General features: G+C 40.3%; 1 protein-coding gene and 1 pseudogene across 6 annotated transcripts in view; one reads left to right on the forward strand and one right to left on the reverse strand.

Annotated features, from left to right (window-relative positions):
* Positions 1–219: 219 nt before the first annotated feature.
* Positions 220–22,564, forward strand: part of PDE7A (phosphodiesterase 7A) — a 117,005-nt gene continuing 94,660 nt past the window's right edge. For 3 of the 5 annotated variants that reach the window (XR_014843716.1, XM_085022277.1, XM_085022276.1), the window contains exons 1-2: positions 220–586; positions 698–849. Coding sequence is in view for 1 of the 5 variants with exons in the window: in XM_085022276.1 (XP_084878402.1) it covers positions 712–849 (138 nt within the window). In the remaining 4 variants the exon portion in view is untranslated. Of the gene's footprint in view, positions 587–697; positions 850–1,302; positions 1,406–22,564 lie in introns of those variants that run through there. The other 2 variants (XM_085022281.1, XM_085022280.1) reach the window with 2 other exon arrangements.
* Positions 1,007–22,564, reverse strand: part of LOC146403861 (claudin-10 pseudogene) — a 40,479-nt pseudogene continuing 18,921 nt past the window's right edge. The window contains exons 2-3 of the transcript XR_014844629.1: positions 1,218–1,387; positions 1,007–1,137 (exon numbers count right to left, since the gene is read on the reverse strand). The product of XR_014844629.1 is annotated as a claudin-10 pseudogene (transcript). The remainder of the gene's footprint in view (positions 1,138–1,217; positions 1,388–22,564) is intronic.

Consider the following 22,564-nt stretch of genomic DNA (forward strand, 5'->3'; position numbering starts at 1 on the left):
GAGGAGAGCAGCGTGCGGCGGGAGGGGACAGCGACAGAGCCTTACGGTGCGACACAAGAGGAAGACGGCTCACTCCCTCGGCCGCTAGCCCGGCTCCCCGGGCGCTGCGGCGGCGCGGGGCCTGCGGCGCGGCGTCGTGACGTCACGGTGGCGGCGGCCGTGGTTGGCGCTGGGTCCGCGGCTGCAAAGTGTGAATTACGCCTGGCTCGCGCCGCCGGCGGAGAGAAGTCAGGCTCCGGGGGAGGGGAGGGGCAGGTCCGCGGCGGCGGCCGGAGCTAGTGGCTGCACCCGAGCCCTGCGCTCGCTGGGTCTCGCCGCTGGCTCAGCGGTCTTTCTTTGCACCGCTTTGCTGCGTCGGTGCTCTGCTCCTGCTCCACTGCCCCCGGACCCTCTCCTCTCGGCCTTAGAGCCTTGGGGCGCCGGGGTTCCCCCTGCGACTTCGCCTGTGCTGCCTCCGCTTGCACCCCGGAGCCAGGCGCGCGCCGGTCATCGTAACTGTCGCCGCGGCCGCCGCAGCGCCTTCTAGCCGGCGGCCGGCACGGAGTGTTGGGCTGGGGGAGACGTGAGCCCAGCTTCCCGGCCCGGGGTGGGCGCCCCCCCCGCCCTGCCCCCGCCTCGGCCCGGCGCCCCCGAGCCGCAGCCCCTTCGCAGCGCAGGGGCCGGCGGCCGCGGCAGGGCGGGCGCCGTGCGGGGGCAGGGCGGGCGTATTCAATGGAAGTATGCTACCAGCTGCCGGTGCTGCCCCTGGACAGGCCGGTCCCCCAGCACGTCCTCAGCCGCCGAGGAGCCATCAGCTTCAGCTCCAGCTCCGCGCTCTTCGGCTGCCCCAATCCCCGGCAGCTCTCACAGGTAAACGCCACCGCCGTGGGGGCCCACACTGGGGGCTTCTCTCTTTTGTTTCCCTTCTCCCACCTGGTTTCACCTCCATGACCCCCCACTTCTCCCTCCCCCGCCGCGTCCTTGTCGTTCACCCCAGACCCCAGCCCTTCCCATTGTTTGGGGGTTTCTAGGCTGGCCCCTCGACTTTATCCTCGGAGATGTACACCTTCAGACTCCCGGCCTCCTCCAGTCTGGACCCGGGTGGGCTCCAGGAGCCCTTCACATCCTTCCCAGGCCCGCCCCCTCCGTGCTCAGCCGCTTGACTCAGGAATGACTTTGTCTTCTTACCTTTCTCGAAGTCTCAGTCTGGAAGTGGGGTCTCTATTCCTGTGGCACACCTGTCCCCCCACCCCCCTTCCACACCTGTGCCGGGCTCACGCCTCGCGGCCGGCTCCCCCCGCCCCCGGCTCCCGCGCGCCGGGCGGTGCTCGGATGGTCCTGCGGTTCTCTGAACAATAGGCCGATTCCTGCTCGGTCTTCTCGACTCCTTAGATTCTGTGGATGGACCCTTGAAGGTTCAGTTCAGGTAGAGTTGTTTGCCAGGAATCAGTTTTGTTTTTAATTTGAGAAGGAGATTTTAAGAGAAAAACTACTGATAGAGCAGTCACAGGGAGACTTTGTTTTGAATGGTCCAGTGTGTCAGTTGCTTCTGAGAATTTTAATTTTTTTTCTGTAGTGATGCTTTTGGCCCAGCTTCTTCCTTCTGGCTGATTTTGGTTGCCAGATTTAAAATAGGCGAAAAGAATTGTGTTTTGTTTACATTTGAACTGAGTGCCTTGCATTTCTGCTGCCAGAACGTTACATGTTCATGATCACTTTTAAAATCAAATGTATTTATTTTTCCTATTGACTAATTAGTATCTTTTATGAGAGTATATTTTTTCTCTCCAATTACATTGTAAATATCTTGAGCCCGGTCTGTATTTCTTTTTGTTTTTAACTGATGCTGTGGATAGATAGCACTTGGTAGAGATTTTTCTTATAGTAGGTGTGTCCAGTAATTATTGGTCATTTGCTTCTTTGCCGAAATTGTAGAGAGAAAGCAGGAGCCTATATCTGAGTTTTTCTCTGTATTGTTTTTATTAAAATCAGACTTCTTTCACAGGACAAGGTGGTATGCTAATGAGGTCAGAGCCAACTTGTAAAGATTACTGTAATAAATAACATTTAAAAATAATACTACATAATTATTTTGAAAGTTAGCTCCACTCTCTGCCGATATAGGACTGATAAAAGCATTTTCAGTTTCTGAAGTAAATGTTGAGATAGTAATGCATTCAAAAGCTTTTTAATGGGAGAAACTTTTTTCATTTCTCATAGCAGCACGTGACTAATACCCATTTTCCAGTTCATTCTAAATAATGAAGGCAATCACTAATCATTCGTAAAACTGTAAAATGTGAATAAAGTTACTCTGCTCCCTGAGGAGAAAATGAATGAGGTGAGAGATTCCAAGGGAATTAAAGCAAGTAAGGCTGATGCCAGGGGTTTTACCTGATGTCTTAATTAATCCGCAGAGGCCAGTTTTAAGCCCCACTCCTTGACTCATTTCCTAGCCTTAGATTTAAATGGGTAATGGAATTTAAAAATATGATTGTGACAGATAAAGTAAATATTGTATAGTCACACCATACTTACTAACTCCCAAAACTTAAAAAAAAAAAATGTTTTTGTACCCCAAAATGAAGTGTATAGGAACTTCTGAAAATTTGGGCAGAAAGTTTCCTGAATTACCACTTTTTTTCAGATCAACAATGCTCAACAGTAAAATGAAGGTCAACTTACTGTGATGCTGAATGGGTATACTTAATCATCACCAAAACTTTGACTGTCATTTAATACTAACACGTGTGTTGATAGTGATTTCTTTAGGGCCAGGTGAGAATTTGTATTAGACTGATTAAAGAGGTAGAAAATCTTGGAATCTTATTCAGAGCTCTATAAAGTAAATATCTGGTTATATTAAAAGCTTTCTTTACTCTTGAATCTTCAGTTCCTAAGTCTAAAGCTACAGGAATTATAAAAAGTTTAGATGGCTTTTTTTAAAGATTTTTAAAAACTTGGTTTTTTGGGGGGGGTTTTTTGTTGTTTTTTTAGGCACTAAGTAAAAGTTATTTTTATTAGAGTTCTTCTATTTTAAAATATGTTTAAAACTCCCAGTCTTTGCAGTTTTCAATTTTCATCATAATATTGGAGCCCAGTTCATAGTAGGTACTCAATAAATATTGGTTAAATGAGTGAATGGATAATGAAGGTATCTCTGACTGAGCATCAGTTTAAAATAGGAAATCAATATAAGGATTTTCATCAAAGTAAAGCAGTAACTCATTTATCTGAAACTTGGTTTGGAATTTGTAACTGCAAACTTTAATAGATTGGGGAAATAAGAGAAGGCTCTGAGCAACTAAAATAGATTTGGAAATCCTCTCAAAGCCTGCGTGTTTTAAGCAAAATTCTGACAAACTCGTTTTACAAGTAGCAGCAAATTTAAGGGGGATGGGAGGCCGCTAGAGTCAGGTTCCTATCAGGAATAGCAGCAAAAGGTGACAGCTGACACACCAGAAGCCCAGGATCAAAAGAAACCCTCCTCAAAACTAGCAACTTTTAAAAAAGAGTTTAGGGGCTTGAGTGTTATACGACACAGTCATGTTTTGGACATGAGTCAAAATAATATTTAATAGAGTCTGTTTTTAAAAGTTGAAAGATTTGTACTGTTTTGTTTTTTTAAAGAAAAAGATCTCCATGCAGAATGGTTTAAGTGTTGGTGCTTAAATGGACAAGCATGAGTTATCTGAAAATATTGGTTTATGTGGAACACCAGCTCTCCCAAGGATGCCAAGTAAATGAGGCATCAACTTTTGTTTTAAACCAGGTCATGTACTGCTTTTTCAAATGGTTAATATGAGTCTGTGAAAATTATCTTAAAAAATAAGGATGATAAAAAGAAGATTGTTTTTGCCATTTTGGAATATCTATTGTTGATAGCTGAGTTTAAACTTTTGTCTTGCAGAATGTTGTTCTTATTTGGAAAAAAATATTGTGAGAACAGAAATTATCTTGCTCACCACTGTGGCCACAGTGCTTTGCATATGTAGGTGCTTATTAAGTGTGGAAGTCGACTTAGTATATTGATACCTGAGCACTGCACCTGGGATTATTTCAGTCAGATTTTCTGTGCACTGGAAACAGATCTTATCTGGGTTAGAAATTTTAAGTTTAATTTTAATTTTTTTTTTCTTTTCTAGGGCCACACCTGCAGCATATGGAGGTTCCCAGGCTAGGGGTCTAATTGGAGCTATAGCCGCCAGCCTACACTACAGCCACAGCAACGTGGAATCCCAGCCGCCTCTGTGACCTACACCACAGCTCACGGCAACGCTGGATCCTTAACCCACTGAGCAAGGCCAGGGATCCAACCCGCAACCTCATGGTTCCTAGTCGGATTTGTTAACCACTGCGCCACGACGGGAACTCCCCCCCCCCCTTTTTTTTTAACTTTTTAAAATTTATCATTAATTTCCCGTATGTATTATTGAACAAAATTTTGGGATCTAACATGGAAATATGCTTTTAATACCATAATAAACTAAATTAGATTTCTAATTTACTATCTGTATCTTTTTTTAAAAAAAGACATTTTTTTTAGAGAGCGGTTTTAGGTTCACAGCATAGTTGAGTGGAGTATGCATATTGCCTGTATATCCCCTGAGTCTAAACATGCATGGCCCCCCCATCATCAGTATCCCCCACACAAGCGGCCTGTTTGTTACAATTGCTGAACCTACTTCTACACATCATTATCACCCAGAGTTCATAGTTTACATTAGGGTTCATTTTTTTTTTTTTTTTTCTTCCCAATCCAGAAGCTATTCCACAAATATTTACTGAACACTTTCTGTGAATGAGGCTCCTTGTGTTAAGTACTGAGAGAATGTAAAGAATTAGTGGTTGAAAAAAAAAAAAATCACTTGTGAACCTGCCAACCTAACCAAGTTTTTCTTTGATGCATTGCCTTCCTAATATTTTTCACCTGTAGTCACAGTGTACACCTCTGTTGTCTTTAGCAGTATTCTTAGTATGTAATAAATTATCAAGATCCTGTATGTGCCAGAGCAGTTCAGAGCCTCTTGGATAAAAGTTGGTTTCTCCCTGAAGAAGCTTATAGGGTTGTGGTGAGGAAAATGGCATAGTTATATGTGATACAATTCTCGTGGTGGAGTTGTCAGGGTGTAATGAGACTACAAGAAGGTTTACCTAAATTTCCTGGGTAAATGAGAGGAAGCCTCACAGAGAGATTGAGCCTTAGGCCCAGGCCTGAAGTTAAGTAGAAGCTTCTAGTAAATGGCTGCACGTAGGGGAGGAGGAGAGAGGATGGTGCCAGCAGCTCTGTAGATCTGCATTATCAAAAGAACTTTTTCTGATGATGGGAATGTTCTTAGCGGTGTCTAATAGTCCCTAGCCATACGTATGTAGCAAGGTGAGCACTTGAAATGTGGCTAGTTTTGACTGAGGGATTGAATTTTCTTTTTCCCCCTGCTTTTTAGGGCGGCACCTGTGGCACATGGAAGTTCTCAAGATAGGGGTCATATCAAAGCTACAGCTGCTGGCCTGTGCCACACCCACAGCAATATAGGATCTGAGCTCTGTCTTCGACCTACACTGCAGCTCATATAACGCTGGATCCCTGACCCATTGACCAAGGCATCAGTGGGTGGAACCTGTATCCTCATGGGTACTAGTCAGATTTGTTTCCGCTATGCCACAACAGGAACTCCCTGAATTTTAAATTCAGTTTTATATAAATACCTACGTATGGTTAGTGGCTACTGTATTGGCAGAGCGGATGCATCCTCCTTAGGGCTCCTTAGTAGTGAGGTCATGTTGATCTATCAGCACATTCTCTGGATTGTGAACATGAGAGCTTTTTTCAAGTTGTTGCTGTAGTCTGCAAAACTTCATTTAATACCTTCTTGCAAGTTTGGTGAATTCTTTAGAGTGGAATCACTAGGTTGGGTCAAGAGGTAGAAACACTTTCTGAATTTCTAGAACCCTCTATTTTTTTTTTTTTAAGCAGTACAAAGATGAATAGTATCTCATCTCCAATCCTAGAGTATTAAATCATAATACTATATGTTAAATATTTTATAAACATTTATATAAATGTTTTACTGCTTCAATGGATGTGCTGTGGTACACTGAGTTTGTTTTCATTTGCAGTAAGCAAGCACGTACACTTATTAAAGTGTTTTTTGGTGCATTTGCATTTTCTCCTTGTGACATTTCATTTGCATGTCCTGTGCTTGTTTATGAGGGCTCTTTTATATCCAGTATCAATTTGTGAATGTGCCTTATTCCAAATGTTGTTACCATAGTAGTTTCCTCTTCACCATCCTGCACATAGAAGCCAGTTGAACAGTCATGAACTGGGGAGGGATTCTGTTCAGAGACCTTCCTCCCTCCCTCCCTCCCTCTCTCAAAACACTCCTTTGGTTGAGGCCTCGGTTTCACTTTTCTATTTTCAGAAATGCTTCATACTTTGATTTAAATTCAGTACTATCATGTTTTGGCATTGACTTCTGAACAAATATGTATTTATACTACAAATACCCGCTCAAACATAATATTAATGTAAATTTAAAGTGTATTTGGACTGTAGTTTTGATTGAGGAGTAGGGTGTTCAAATTACTGGTTTAGAAGTTGTCATCAGGGGTACATGTAGTCTGTGGGATATGATTTGAGAGGTACCAGACCTGTGTCCAGATTTTGCTGCTTTGTTTCTATGCCTGGAGTTCCATCTGTTGTACCTGGTGTCTACTCTAAACTTCTGTCCTAAACGTAAAGGTACTGCAAGAGGTAAAATATTAAAGAGGTAAAATATTAAGGAGGTAGGAAGATTAGGGAGCTCACTTTGGGTGGAAAGAGGGAAAGGTATGTACCATCCATTTTCTTTGGGCAGTTTGATAAGACTTCTGCTAAAACTCTACTATAAATCTCAACTTTTCCTTTCCTCCCTCCCTTCATTCCTTTTTTCCTTTCTTTTCAAAAAGGATCAGAGCAATTTTAGAGATTTGACTTCATTTCTGGGGATGGATATAGAAACAAGCTTAGGAAGTGGAGAACTAAAGAAGGAAAGGGAGAAAGCTTAGCTTAACTCACATTTTTGTCTGGGATCATTAATAGTCATAAAGATACCTAGGAAATTTAGATAATAAAGAACCCTCATTGCATGCACATTTTCTTAACGAATTTAGTTTTTTCTCCTGTACTAAACTCTGTATCACCTTTGTTATGTTTATATAAAATCTTTATAATTTCGTTAGAAGTCCTTTGACTTGATCTTTAGTTGAAGTTTTCTGGACATTCTTACATTTCTTTTGGTCACCCTGGAAAACTTCAACAATTAATTTTTAAACTTTTAAATTCTGGCTACAGATAGCTCATTTTATGAGTAATTTGAATTGAGAGAAAATTGAGTGTTTATTCTCTTCCACATTTAAATGTTCTGTTCTTGCCTGAAAGTAAGGTAGACTTGGTGAATTTTTATGTTACTGCCAAACATGTCTTTGGAAAGATTATTCACAAGTAAATGATACTTTTCTATGGTTGTGTTTGGGTATAAGTGTTCCTGCGATCAGTAGTATATGAGAGAAGGATCAGAAACTGCATTTTTAGATGGGCCTCCTAAGTTGCAGGGCTTCATTTTGGCTGCTGGCAGGAGACCCTCTGAAGGGACCTATGACACTGATCCTTAGGTTGACAGCAGAGTCTCCTGTTTATAATTTTGAGTAGGAATTTTGGATTACTGCTCCATGCCTCCACCTACTGGTAGGGATGGCTCTTCGTTTTCTGAAGACAACGGTTGGAGGGAGGAGAGGACAAAGGCAGGCCATAATTTGGGAAAGAAAATAAGTTGTTAACTGGATAAGTAAAATTCAGCAATGTCTGCTCTATTTCTCCGAGTCTTGAGTAGACCCAATTTTATCTCAGGACCACATACAGTACTTGGCAAACGATGCTTAATAAAGATGCGGTAGTCTTGCTTCAGTATTAATTGTTTCCATTTATTGAGTACCTCCTATGTGCCAGATACTGTGATGGATTTTTTTTTTCTAAGTCTAGTTTTGGTATTTTCATTTTTGTGTTCCCTGTGGTATATGGAGTTCCTGGGCCAGGGATCAGATTCGAGCTGCAGTTGCGACCTACACTGCATTTGCAGCAGCACTGGATCCTTTAACCCATCATGCCAGGCTGGGAATCAAACCTGCGTCTTGGTACTGCAGAGATGCCACCAATCCTGTTGCCCCATAGCAGGAACTCCATGTTCTTTACCTTTGTGTGTGTGTGTTTTAAGGCCGCACACAGGTCATATGGAAGTCGAGTCGGCGCTGTAGCCACTGGCCATGGCCACAGCAATGCCAGATCTGAGCTGTGTGTGCAACCTGCATCACAGCTCAAGGCAATGTGGATCCTTAACCCACTGAGCAAGGCCAAGGATGGAACCTACATCCTCATGGATACCAGTCAGGTTCATTTCCACTGAGCCATGACGGGAACTCCATGATGTTTTTAATCTTTATACAAAAGATTATGAGATAATTGACAGCACTCCCATTTTTACCAGGGAATAAGTAAACTGAGCTTAGAGACATTAAATCACTTGCCTTGGAGAAGAGCGGTCATGTTCCATACCCTTACTTTCAGACTGGTCTGCCTCAGTGGTGAAAGTGAGTAGAATAGGTTAGCCTTTTGGTTTATGGATTATAGATTTTGTTGGCTCATGGATCTAGATAAGGAAAACAGATTTGATGATTTGAGATGATTATTTGAAATGATAACCATCACTCTGGTCTTTTAGAATCCTATCTGGAATATTTTGTTCTAGATGCTGTGTTTTAGGAGGACATGATTAAACTAAATCATACTCTGAAGCTAGTGATCAGGTGATATGAAACCATATTATTTGATACATGACTGAAGAAATTGGAGACATTTTGGTCTGGAGAAAAAAGCCTCAGGATTTGGGCCAGGAAGGATGGGAGTGCAGGTTGGGGGTGGTTGGTGAGAGACGGTGAAACACTGCTGTTTGGGGAGGATTACCGGGTGAGGGAGAAGAAGAGGATTAACGTAGATTTTGATCAGTTGTGTGTTCTTGATTGCTGTGCCTGTTCCTAGGAGTATTTGTGAGGTCACTCGCTAACATCCAGGAGAAGATCCAAGTGTCAAGTTGTCACTGGTCCAAAGTAACACAACCAAGTACCAGAAGTGGATTAAATTCTGGGTCGTTCAGACCCTAAAACCCATGCATTTTTCCTCCTTCCTCTTGCTAATGGGACAAGGATGTTACCCCAAAGGGTAGATAAGGACCAGTACGTAGAAACAGTAGAAATGAAAAGGGAGACTTTGTGTTTAACCACACTAGTCATAAAATAAATGCATGTTAAAAGACTGGTACTGATTTTTACTTTCAGATTGACGCATTTTTAAAAAGTAAATGTATAGCTTGAAGATTATGCTTATGCAGTGCTAGTAAGGGTCTCAATTGTTAAGTTTTCTGAAAAGTAATTTGGCAGTTTAATAAAAAAATACTTAGGGGGAGTTCCTGTCGTGGCTCAGTGGTTAGCAAATCCGACTAGGAACCATGAGGTTGCGGGTTCGGTCCCTGGCCTTGCTCAGTGGGTTAAGGATCCTGCGTTGCCATGAGCTGTGGTGTAGGTTGCAGATGTGGCTGGGATCCCGCGTTGCTGTGGCTCTGGCATAGGCCGGCGGCTACGGCTCTGACTCAACCCCTAGCCTGGGAACCTCCATATGCCACGGGAACGGCCCAAGAAATGGCAAAAAGACAAAACAAACAAACAAACAAACAAAAAAACTTAGGAAGTTAATACTTTTGCCTGATAGTTTACTTTTGGGAATCTATCCTGAGAAAATAACTAGAAATGAAGACTAATGATCTTCAAGGATATTCATCACGTATTTATCACTGTGAAAAATTGAAAGCAAATCAAATGGTTAAATAAATTATGGTGTTTTTTTATTGAGCATATAGTATTTTTATATTGTATGACTATGAAAATACTTTGAGGAATTTAAAGTATATGTAATATAAATAGTGTACAAACGGCCAAGTTTTAGTATTTCTTATTATTTCTGTATTATGTACCCACTAAAATACTTTGAAGAACTTGAAGAATATTTAATTGCAAGAAGAGGTGCCTACAACAACATTAAACAAAAAAATCCCCAGGGTATCTACAGATTTATCCAAATTTTGTTTAAAAGTAAATCACAAAGTATTTACATATATACACACCATGCATGCTTGCAAAAGGAAAAAAAAAAAAAGAAAAAGAAAAAACAAATGTATCCCCAAATGCCAACTGAATCTATCTCTGGATGGTGAAATTATAAGTAATTTTTAACTTTTTGTTAGAATTTTGTGTAATTCTACATGTTGTTCTTTTAACATGACTCATTTTTAACTGCAATAATCCTATAAAGAGCCAAACAAGTTGTACTTGGGCCTAGATCTCTGACAGAGAGGAGGAGGTGGGCTGCCTCATGAGATGATAAATTTCCAAAAGGTACCTGGATGAAGTTCTTGTCAAGGGGTTTGACTCTTCTGGTTCCTTCCGACTTCATGATTTTATAATTCTTTGTGTAACTCAGTTGTATGCATGACAGTTATTTTTGTGTAGCTCTGATAATTATAAAGTACTTTGACTCTCCACGGGAGATGTTGGAGAGTAAATTTTAGTGAAAATAGGGCTATTTGATGACAGCCCATGAAGAAATCTTGAACAACGGCAGTGGTGAAAGGAATAGAGATAGAAAGGAGTTAGGTTCTAGGAACTGATTGGATTTGAGAGGTAAAACAGACCCTGGCACCTTTTTATTTGGTAGACGGGTAGATCATGAAGCTAGTAAAATCCAAAAGGGAGCAGAGGCAGGTCTTGTTTTTCTTCTTTCCTTCTTTGGTGTATGTGTGTGGAGGGTGGGGAAGGTGGTAGAGGACATTATAAGTTTACTTTGAATATGCTGAGTTCAAGTGTCTGGGGAGCCATCCAGGTGCGGGTATCCACTCCTGAAGGAAGTAGGTAGAAGGTTAGGACTAATGACATATTTTGACTTATACTTTAAGGGTTTTCAGACATTTTTTGTGCACATAGCCCTTCAAAAAACAAACCCCCCCCCAAAAAAAAACTGTATGCCTTCTTCCACATCTAGACTTTTTCAGTGTTTGTAAATGATGTAAATTTGGGTGTATTACTTAAATCACAGTTGTAAATGTATCTGGGGGAATTAAAAAAATTTGATATTCCCCCATCATCTGTTTTAATAAAATGTGAACAAAGTCTTAATTTTAACAATCAGTTTTTACATTTCTTATTTTTTTCTTCAAATTCATTTCTATTTGACTGTCTCTACGTATTCTTATCCTAATGCATTCTTTTATACTTGAAAGCATTTTATTGATCATACTGTCATACTTTTCCTCAAAAGTAAGTAAATTCATTCATGAATTTAGTAGATGGAAGTAAAAAGTGCTTTATTTTAACAGTGTCACCTAGTTCTTCTGAGTCCTATGCAAAAAACAATTCTAATTTAAAACATTTGAAATTGCCTATATTCATAAGGCTATGTCAGATTTATTTTGGATTGAGTTGTCAACACAGTGATAGCCAGCAGACAATCAAAACAACATATGTGTTATAAAATTTGTTAAGTACTAAATAGTAAAATTTTTTGGAAATGCAATTTTATTTATTTTATGTTTTATAAATGTATTTTATCCATTTATAGATATTATTAGAAAAGATGGAGTTCTGTATTGATTCTCTCCCTTTCTTTAATAATCAAAGCATTGAGAAATCTTGTTCACAGATTTAGTAGATGGTGATGAAGTGCTTTATTTCAGCAGTGTCTTGCATTCTTTTGAGTTGACAGGGAAGTGATCCACAACCAAAAAGATTTTTAATGCTTTTTCAAGTAGCAACTGGATTTGGTTCTCCTTCCATTTTCATGGAAGTAAGAATTGGTGACCCCCTTGGCTTGAAAAAAATTTGATGCTGAGTCTAGAGAGCAGTTAACTTTCTTAATTAACATGAATATTTTAAACTCTCCCTTTGGCTCCTCAGCTCCACAGTAAGTTTCAGGAAGTGCTGAGAGTTACCTAGGGCAGAGGAAGAGATGAAAAGGGAGAGGAGTTAAATGGAAACTGACATGTGTCGGCAGAATGGAAGTTAAGAATTTAGAAATCACTTCCCCTTAAGCTCTCCATGCGCAGGTGCTCCCCAAGGTCTGTGTGCATGACCTGGTTTGTAGACCACTGTTGACTCTACTCCACCTTCCTACCTCGCTGCTGAATTTTATCACTCTCCATAGGTGTTCAGAAATAATACCTGTACATCAGGGTTTTTTTGTTTGTTTGTTTGTTTTTAATTCTGGCTTTTGATTGCTCCAAATCTTGAGTCTCCATACTTTAATCACTCTAAGCCTTCTTTGGGAATGGAATCAGAATATTAATACTTAAAAGGACTCAGAAAGGTCAAGTGATTTCCCCAATGTGATACAATTAGAAAATGGAGAAGTTAGAGCTTTCAACTTAGTTCTTCCAACTTTTAATCTTTGCTTTTCTCACTAAAACCCTACTTCCTTATAAAAGGATTGCTGTATAGGATTTTCACAAGTGGCAGTCTTTCTTTACTGAACATTATTCCTTTGATTAGCATTTGTTTATAGACCAGTGATTATTTGAGCAAGTTAGAGGGCAAGTGCACTCAATTTTAAAAATGTCAGAACTACTTCTACTTAAAATATAATCAGAGATAAAGCAAAGTCATTACTGAAAGTATATTTGGCCTGTTGGGAAGATACCATTTAATTTGTTGAAATATAATTTATGTGCAACTTATAGAAATAATCTTTTAAAAAGAAACACATATTTCACCTATATTTTAAAAATTAACTTAAGAATAAACTTTTTTCATTTTAGTAAATAAAAGTGTTAATGAATAAAATAATAATCTTGATATACAGAGCGCACATTCTCTAGCCATTTATGTGTTTACTATGTATGAAAGGGTGGATGGTGGAATTTTTTTTTTTTACTCCATTTTATTTTTTGCTTGATTTCTTCATAGTGAACATATGTTTTAGGAAAAACAAAGTCGTTCTAAAATGCACACTTAAAAAACACTATTTTTTAAGAGCAGTTTTAAGTTCACAGCAAAATTGAGAGGAATATACAGAGATTTCCCATATATCCCCGTTCCCCTTTATTAACTTCCCCCACCACTACCAAAGTAGTACACCTGTTACAATTGATGAACTTACATTGATATATCATGGTCATGCAAATTCCATACAATACGTTAGGGTTCATTGTTAGTGTTGTACAGTGTGTGAGCTTAGAAAATCTATAGTGGCATGATTCCATCATTATAATGTCATACAGAGAATTTTCACTACCCTAAAAATCCTCTGTGCACCACCCAATTATCCCTACCCAATAATCCTCAACAACCACTGATCTCTTTACTCTCTTTGTAGTTTGCCTTCTCCAGAATGTCCTCAGTCCTCTGGCTTTTCAGATTGGCTTCTTTGACCTTGCAGTAGTTTTAAGGTTCTTCTATATTTTCTCATGACTTGATAATTCATTTCTTTTTAGCATAGAATACTATTCTATTATCTGGATGCATCACAGTTTATTTATCTGTTCACCTACTAAATGCTATTGATCTGTATCTGTCCCTTCTTTCATCAATATCACACTGTCTAGATTACTGTAGCTTCAGAGTAAGTCTGAATTTCAGGTACTGTCAGTTCTCTGATTTTGGTCTTCAATATTGAATTAGCTATTCTGGGTCTTTTGCCTCTCTGTATAAACTTTACTATCAGCTTGTCAATATCCCCAAGGTAATTTACTGGGATTTTGATTGGGATTCCATTGAATCTATAGATCAAGTTGTAAAGAACCGACATTTTGGGAGTTCCCGTTGTGGCGCAGTGGTTAACGAATCCGACTAGGAACCATGAGGTTGCGGGTTCAGTCCCTGCCCTTGCTCAGTGGGTTAACGATCCGGCGTTGCCGTGAGCTGTGGTGTAGGTTGCAGACGCGGCTCGGATCCCGCGTTGCTGTGGCTCTGGTGTAGGCCAGTGGCCACGGCTCCGATTTGACCCCTAGCCTAGGAACCTCCATATGCCGCGGGAGCGGCCCAAGAAATGGCAAAAAGACAAAAAAAAAAAAAAAAAAAAAGAACCGACATTTTGACAGTATTGAATCTTTCTGTCCATGAATATAAAATGTCTATTTAATTGTCTGATTTGGTTCATCCAAGTTTTGTAGTTTTCCTCCCATAGATCGTTTACATATTTATACCTAAATATTTCATTTTGGGGAGTGCTAATGTAAATGGAATTGTGTTTTTAAGTTTAAATTCCATTTGTTCATTGCTGGTATTTAGGAAAATGATTGACTTTATGTATTACCCTTATATGCAGCAACCTTGCTATGATAACACATTAGTTCTGGAAATTTTTTTGTCTATTTTTTTCCGATTTTCTACATAGATGATTCTGTTGTCTATAAAGAGAGGCAATTCTTTGGTTTCCTTTTGTTTCCTTTTCTTGTCTTACTGCATCCTCTAGGATTTCCAGTATAATGTTGAAAAGGAGTGATGAATGGCCTTAGTCCTTGAAGGATTCTCTACTTTTAACAGGGCAGTACAAGTAAGATCTATAGGAAAATATTAAGACCACTCAGTAGAAATTTAGTGGAAGACTCACCCAGTTCCAGGAAGAAATACAAATGTAGGAAAACAAGTTCACCTTTGCTGGTAATAAAGGAAAGGTCAAAAGGAAAAAATAATAAGTTTTGGGGGGGTGATTTTTTTATTGGCAAAGACTGCCAAAACCCAATGTTAGGGCATGCGAAAATAGATATTCTTACAAATGGAGCTGGGAGCATCATTTGAGTCAATCTTTTGGAAGGACAAAATAGGTCTTTACTATACAGATCAAAACTGTAGGTGTGAATACTACCCTTTCTGCCGTGCTGGAATTTGTCCAAAGAGGGGCAGTTGCAAAAATTTGTAAATATATATGTGCATAGATTTTTGGTAGCAATTCGCAACATTAATAATGGTGGATGTTTAGATTATTTCAGTGCTCATGGGTGGGACATTGGTTAAATTACGATGTTTTAATTCAGTGTATTTCTGTCTATATCCAGTAAATGATGCTACAGATCCATATTTGTGTTGGAAAGATATATATATATATAGCATTTTGAATGGGGAAAATGTTAGTGGAAAGATGTGATGTATATTAGCCTGTTAATATAACTTCCTTCATAATATCTGTATTTGTGAATAAAAACATGGAGAATATTATATACACCAGTGTATGAATACATACAAGTCCGGAAGGTTGCTTAGCGAAGTGTTAACAGTGGCTAGTTTTGGTTAGTGGGATTGCCAGTAATTTTCACTATCTTCACACTTTCATGATTTTTTTTCTAAACAATAAAAATATATCATTTTTGTAATCAGAAATCAATTTTTATTAAAACAGCATTAGGAGTTCCTGTCATAGCTGAGCAGTAACAAACCCTACTAATATCTATGAGGACTCAGGTTCAGTCCCTGGCCTCATTCAGTGGGTTAAGGATCTGGTATTGCCCAGAGTTGTGGTATAGATTTTAGACATGGCTTGATCCCACGTTGCTGTGGTTGTGGTGTAGGCCGTCAGCTACAGCTCCGATTAGACCCCTACCTAGCCTGGGAACCTCCATATGCTGTGGATGCTGCCTGGATGCTGCCTAAAAAAAAAGGCATAAAAGATAAAAAGTAACTTATGTTCTCAGGTGGAATATCACTTAAGTAGAAATAAAATTATGAGGAAACTGAGGTCTCGTTAGTTAATAGTTTATTATAAGTTGGTCAGAAGTGAGTTATTCGATGGCACATAGTAGGTATTCAAAGTGGCTTATTAAAATGGAAGTACAGTGGTTTGCTGTACGGAGAAATGCACTGCATTTTTAATGGAAAGATGAAGTGAGTTTGGAGGCACATAGTTTACAAAAATATTTTGTGTATTTCAGAGCTGAGATGGTGAGCTTTCTGCTATAATTTTTATATAATTTAGTATAGAGGGTCTGCATGTTAGTGTAGCACATTGACAAAATGTAAAACATTTTCAAGAATGTTTACGACCCAGAATCGTGGAACATCAGTGTTAGAAGAGACTATCCATATAAGTCAGCCCCCTCAACATCCAGATGAGTAAACTGGAACCAGAGGTTGAAGGACACACAGGGCAATCCAGAAGTCCTGATTTTGGTTACTCAGTTTTTGCTTGAACATTTTTGGAATGAAAAGATTACCATTTTCTAAGGCAGTCTGTTGTGGTGTTGAAAGGTGTGATGGGTTGAGTAGTGTCCACCAAAATCCATGTCTGCTTGGAACCTCAGAAGGTGACTTTATTTGGCACAAGGATCTTTGCAGATGTAACAAGATGAGGTCATTTGGGGTTAGGGGAGACCCTAGGTCCAGTGACTAAAGTCTTTATGTGAGGAGAAGACACACAGAGCCTCCAACACACACAAGGAAGGAGGCCACGTGAAGCTAGAGCAGAGATTGGAGTGAGGCCCTGCATCTCCAAGGACTGCTGGGATACAGAGACTACGAGGCAGGAAGGATTCTTTGATTCTTCCCAATTGCCTTCAGAGGGAGCAGAGCCCTGCCGACACCTTGCTTTTGGATTTCTAGCCTCCAGAACTGAGAGAATACATTTCTGTTGTTTAAGCCACCAAGTTTGTGGTACTTTGTTAGAGAAGGAAAAAAATGCTTTGATTGTTTTCAATGTATTTGTTCATTCTTGCATTCAGCACATGTTTATGGAGCACTTTGTATGTGCCAGGCACTCGTCTAGGTATATCAAAGATAAATAAGACATATTTCCTGCCGTCATTCTTGGCGTTTGGTCCATTAGGAAAGACAGCTTGGGAAATACATAATTGCGGCACACACTTTATTAGGATTGGGTGTGAAGTTCAGTGGTGGCATGGTGGAGCTGGGAGAACCAGGGAAGATTTTACGAGACCTTTATACATGGTTTGAAAGATGGAGCTGAAATCAGCCTTGATGGGAATTCTGCTCAGTGCTGCCACTCCTAGTGTGTAACACCCTGTTACTAGAATTTTCTCACCACAGATTAAAATAATGTTTAAAATGCAACCAGATTGTGCTACTCTGCTGCAAACATCCATGGGTTCTTATCACAGTAAAAACAAAAATCCAAACTCCTTAACATCTGATCCCTCCTGACTTCAGTCTCATCTCCTTTCACAGCTGTCCTCTTGATGTGAACATTGTCAGGTTTGTTCTCATCTTTGACTTCGCACTTGCTCTGCCCTCAGACCCAGAATCTTCTCACGGCTCCTGGTCCTTCAGGTCTCATCCCACCCTTTACAGAGGAGCCTTCCCTAACCACCCCATTTAAAAGGCACCCCCCCCCATCTACTCTGTTGCTTTATTTATGGTGCAGACCACATATTGGATTTGTCTGTCTTTGCCTGGCTTCCACCTGCATCTTATGCTCCACCCCTGCCACCATAGAACCTGTGGTCACGAAGCCCTGTGCACTGCTGTGTGCCTAATGTCTACACATACGGAATGCTCGGGACAGAGGGTGAAGCAAAACTTGCTCTTTTGGTCTCATGCTTATCGTGTCAGATCATATGTTACCATAACTCTCTTTGAGACACATCCTAAATTGTATTCTTACAATTTCATTTTGTAGTCCCAGCCAATTCCCTTCTTCCAAAATTCTGCTTTCATCTTGTGAGCTGCCCTGTGGTATTGGAGCTGTCTTAATCTCTAAAATTTTATAACCGTATTTAAGAATTAATTGTGATTTAGAAAAGTTGCCCGAAGAAACACAGCTGTAAAAATGGTGTTTGTAGGATTTGAACTTAGATCTCTCTCTGACTAGAGCACCTTTCTGCTTGTGCTTCTGTGGGGGTTTTTGGTGAGTGGGCAGTAAAAATCCGGAATTAGAATAGGAGCCCTATCCATTTGGGATAGAAATAGCTAACACGGATTGTATTTGTCTCTATAAAAAGAGTTAGGTGATATTTGTTAAAAGGGATTATAAAAAGTAACTTGAATTTTTTTTGGACTAAATACTCCATGTTGTAAAGGAGCAGGTAAACCCCACCCATAGTCTACCACCCAGAGATAACTGCTGTTAACATCTAAAATGTTTTTATCCAGTATTGTTCTGTGTGGAAATAAAATACTGTGATGTCATTTTCCCATACAAATTTCTCTCTGAATTTTGAAATCATTTCCTAATGTAATTAGTAGATGAAAACGAATAGCCAGATTTCTTTCCAGAAAGGAGATCCCAATTTATATTTCCTTAAGTAGCGTGTGATTGCCTTTTCATACCTCCCAGAATTTTTCGTTTTCACTTCTTGGATTTTTCTTAATATTAAACTTGAAATATATGTTTATTAATTACGTACTATCTAGCTTCTACAACTTGTCTATATCCATTGCCTATTTTTCTATTGGCAACTTACTATATTTTAAATCGATTTTTTATTTTTTATTTTATTTTATTTTTTGTCTTTTTAGGGCTGCATCCATGGCATATGGAGGTTCCCAGGCTAGGGGTCTAATCGGAGCTACAGCTGCCGGCCTACACCACAGCCACAGCAATGTAGGATCCGAGCCACGTCTATGACCTACACCACAGCTCACGGCAATGCTGGATCATTAACCCACTGAGTGAGGCCAAGGGTTGAACCCACAACTTCATGGTTCCTAGTTGGATTGTTTCCGCTGCGCCATGACGAGAACTCTTGATTTTTGAATTTTTAAATTGCTAACATTTTGTCATATTTGTGGCAGATATCTTTTTTTGCTTTATTTTTAAGAAAATGAAGTTTTACCTGTATTGCTGAGCCTTTATCTAGTAAGCCTTATCTCTTTAACGATGTAGTCATGGGAATGAAATTTTGTTAATAAAAGTTTTCAGTATTTTAAATTCTTTCACACATACACTTTTTGTTTGCAAAATACTGATTTGATAAAAATCTTTTTTATTAAATAAGTTGTGTGGACTAGTTGTCAAAAACAGATTATTACTAATATTGGTAAAAGGAAGGTGACATGATAAGTATTTTTCTAGAACTGAAGATGTGGAATTGAGGGAAAAATTTTTATGCTTGGAAAGTATATTGAAAATGAGAACTTGTGGGAGTTCCCATCATAACTTAGTGGTTAACAAATCCCAACTAGTGTCCATGAGGATGCAGTTTCAATCCCTAGCCTTGCTCAGTGGGTTAAAGATCCAGCGTTGCTGTGGCTGTGGTGTAGGCCAGCAGCTGTAGCCAGGGAACCTCCATATGCTGCAGGTGTGGCCCTAAAAAGACGAAAGACAAAAAAATAAAATGAGAACTTCTGAATGTGGTCTAAGCACTCTCACCATGAAAGCAGTTGGCGCACAATCTCTTCCCCTTGTGCAGACATTTATACCTCAAATTTTGTAGTTAAGAAAAATGGAAAATAGGCTTTTCTAAAATCTCTAAAACTTTAGGAGTTCCCGTCATGGCTCAGTGGTTAACGAACCCAAGTAGCATACCTGAGGACTCGGGTTCAATCCCTGGCCTGCTTGCTCAGTGGGTTAAGGATCCAGTTTTGCTGTGAGCTATGGTGTGGATCACAGACTCGGCTCCGATCTGGTGTGGCTGTGGCTGTGGCACAGGCCAGCAGTTGTAGCTCCAATTCAGCCCCTAGCCTGGGAACCTCCATATGCCTTGGGTCCAGCCCTAAAAAGGCAGGAAAAGTAAATAAATAAAAGCTGTGCTTTTCATAGTGGGTCCAGCTGTAATCCTTCTTAGAGGGATTTTTAGGTTGAGGGAAGCTGCTAGATGAGAAAAGGCATAAAGCTTATTGGGCCAGAATCTCTATATCCCCTTACATGGAGAATTTGTTTCCTCTAAGAAATACAAATATGAAAGATGGAGCAAAAGCTTTTTTTTCTTTAAGTAAAAGAAGTCTATATAGTTATGTGGAGCCACTCTTATTTGGGTAAGGCTGCTAGCTAGTGCCCTTAAAGAAGATGGGCAGATAACCCTTCATTATTAAAGAGAGAGCACAGTAGCTGCATTGCAGACCAGGTGCCTTGGATGTGAACATGAGCCAGAAGGTCCATGCTTTATACCAGTATGAAGTGGATAGAATAAAAATGCTTTAAAGGGGTGTGTGTGTGTATTTTATTATTATTATTATTAACAGACTTTTTTTTTGGCCTCACTCATGACATGTGGAAGTTCCTGGGCCAGAGATCAAACCTGTGCTGCACCTTCAGCAATGCCAGAGCCTGTACCACATGGAAACTTCCTGAATTTTTTTTTTCTTTTCCTTTTTTTTTTTTTTTTTTGTCTTTTTGTCTTTTTGAGCTGCACTTGCAGCATATGGAGGTTCCCAGGCTAGGGGTCTAATTGGAGCTCTAGCCACTGGCCTACAACACAGCCACATCAATGCCAGATCCGAGCTGAGTCTGCAGTCTACACCACAGCTCAGCAGCGCCAGATCCTTAACCCACTGAGCGAGGCCAGGGATTGAACCCTCAAGCTCATGGTTCCTAGTTGGATTCATTTCCGCTGTGCCACGATGGGAACTCCTCCTAAATCTTTTTGAAATCATTTTTTAAGACAGTCTTAAAACAGAGCGAAAAACTATTTCAAAACAGATTTAATTCAATTCAGCAATTTAATTCAACAATTTTTACTTTTTAAATTGTCAGACTAACTTAATATTAGGAAAAGTTTAAAAGGAATAATTATCCATAATCCCCACCATTATAGCGTTATTATTTTTATACATTGGCCAAGTTTAAATACATATTTTAAGATAGTTATGAATGGGGACATTTTATTTTATAGGTTTTTAGAATGTATTACTTTTTAAAAAATATAGGTTTGTAATGTTACTTAGTAACAAGATACCATTTTACTTTGTTGTTGTACAATAGCCTGAAAATAGGTACAGGCTAGTGAAGCGACTCCATCTCATAAAGAAATATAGGCATTCACTGGTCCTGGCTGTCTGTGAGCTGCTGCCAGTCCACCCTTCAGCCTGTGGGGAGGGAAGGGGAGGGGACAGAGTGGAAGCACAGGGCTTTTCACACCCAGGTGAGCAGGAAACTAGTATGTCAGACCAGTTCTCACTAGTCACTTTGGTGAGAACTTTCATGCTCACTTAGCTGTACGGGAGACTGTTGGGGAGAAATAACACAGTAGGAATGTGCTGTACACAGCTTTGACCACGTTTTAGTTTCCTTAGGATTTTTTTGAGGTGGGGGGGCTCCCCTGCTGCCTATGGCATTCCTGGGCCAGAGATCAGAATCTGAGCCACTGTCTTGACCTAAGCTGCAGCTGTGGCAGTGCCAGATCCTTAACCTAGTGTGCTGGGCCAGGGATTGAACCTGTATCCCAAGAGGCCACCAGTCTTGTTGCTCCACAGCGGGAGCTCTTAGGATGGTTTTTATAGAACTAGAATTACTGGTCCAAACAATATGAACATTTGGATAGAATTTTTATTTCTGCGCTACTTCTCTAAAGCAACCATTTTAGTACTCAGGAGACTGAGCAAAGGCTGACTGTGTAAAACTTGGAAAAATATAATACTATTGAACCTGAAGAAGGAAAAATGGGAATCCATGCCATTCTTGTTGGGAGCTATTCACACCACCCCCCACTGTGTCCTCGCTTGGTTGGCATGAGGTTCTGCCAGCCACAAGCAGACCATAGAGGCCACAGCTTAAAGAGGGCTCAGCTCTTTGGAGTGGTGGGTGATGCCCAGCGCCATTTTCTGTGGATGTGAATTTTCAGAGTGCAAGGGAGGGCCTGTGGCTCAGCTCAGTGGGATTGCAGCACTGTCTGGGGCAAGTGTGTTCCTGGATGAGGCCAAGTATAAGTACAAGAAAGACCTGAGAAGGCCCAGGGTATTCTCATGCTTTTGACTGACCCCGAAGTTGCATGCGTGCACCTAGGAGACATGAAAGGGCCCTTTGGAAAGATAACCCTGGGGCACACCGAACTTCAGATGAGCTCCCCAACCCATACACATACCCATCAACAGAGGTGGGAGCCTCACTGGCCAGAGGTGTTTCAGCTTAACCTCTGTCCAGTCACAAGTTGACCGCTAAGTTTTGCACATCCTGGGAAGACAGGCTTAAAGATAAGAATAGGGAGTTCCCGTCAGTGGTTTGGTGGAAGTGAATCTGACTAGTGTCCATGAGGATGCAGGTTTGATCCCTGGCCTCACTCAGTGTGTTAAGGATCCGACATTGCCAAGAGTTGTGGTGTAGGTCACAGATGCGGCTTGGATCCCATGTTGCTATGGCTGCAGCTCCAATTTGATCTTTAGCCTAGAAACTTCTGTATGTCGCAGGTGCAGCCTGAAAAAGAAAAAAAAAAAAACCAAAACACTTCTTGATGTGATTTCATGAGAAACTACTTCATCTCTGTAGTATTCTTTCCCAAGACTTCTAACCTGAGTCACATCATGAGAAAATTTGAGATCATTCTACATGAGCACCTGACTGATACTCTTGAAAAGCTGTCGAGGCCATTAAAAACTGAGGAGTGATTACAGATTAGAGGAGACCAAG

The sequence above is a fragment of the Sus scrofa genome, chromosome 4, assembly GCF_054392235.1.
Source record: "Sus scrofa isolate SSC_HxYL_T2T_F1_AM1 chromosome 4, Sscrofa_HxYL_maternal_Yorkshire_Landrace_v2.0, whole genome shotgun sequence".
NCBI classification, from domain to species: Eukaryota; Metazoa; Chordata; class Mammalia; order Artiodactyla; family Suidae; genus Sus; species Sus scrofa.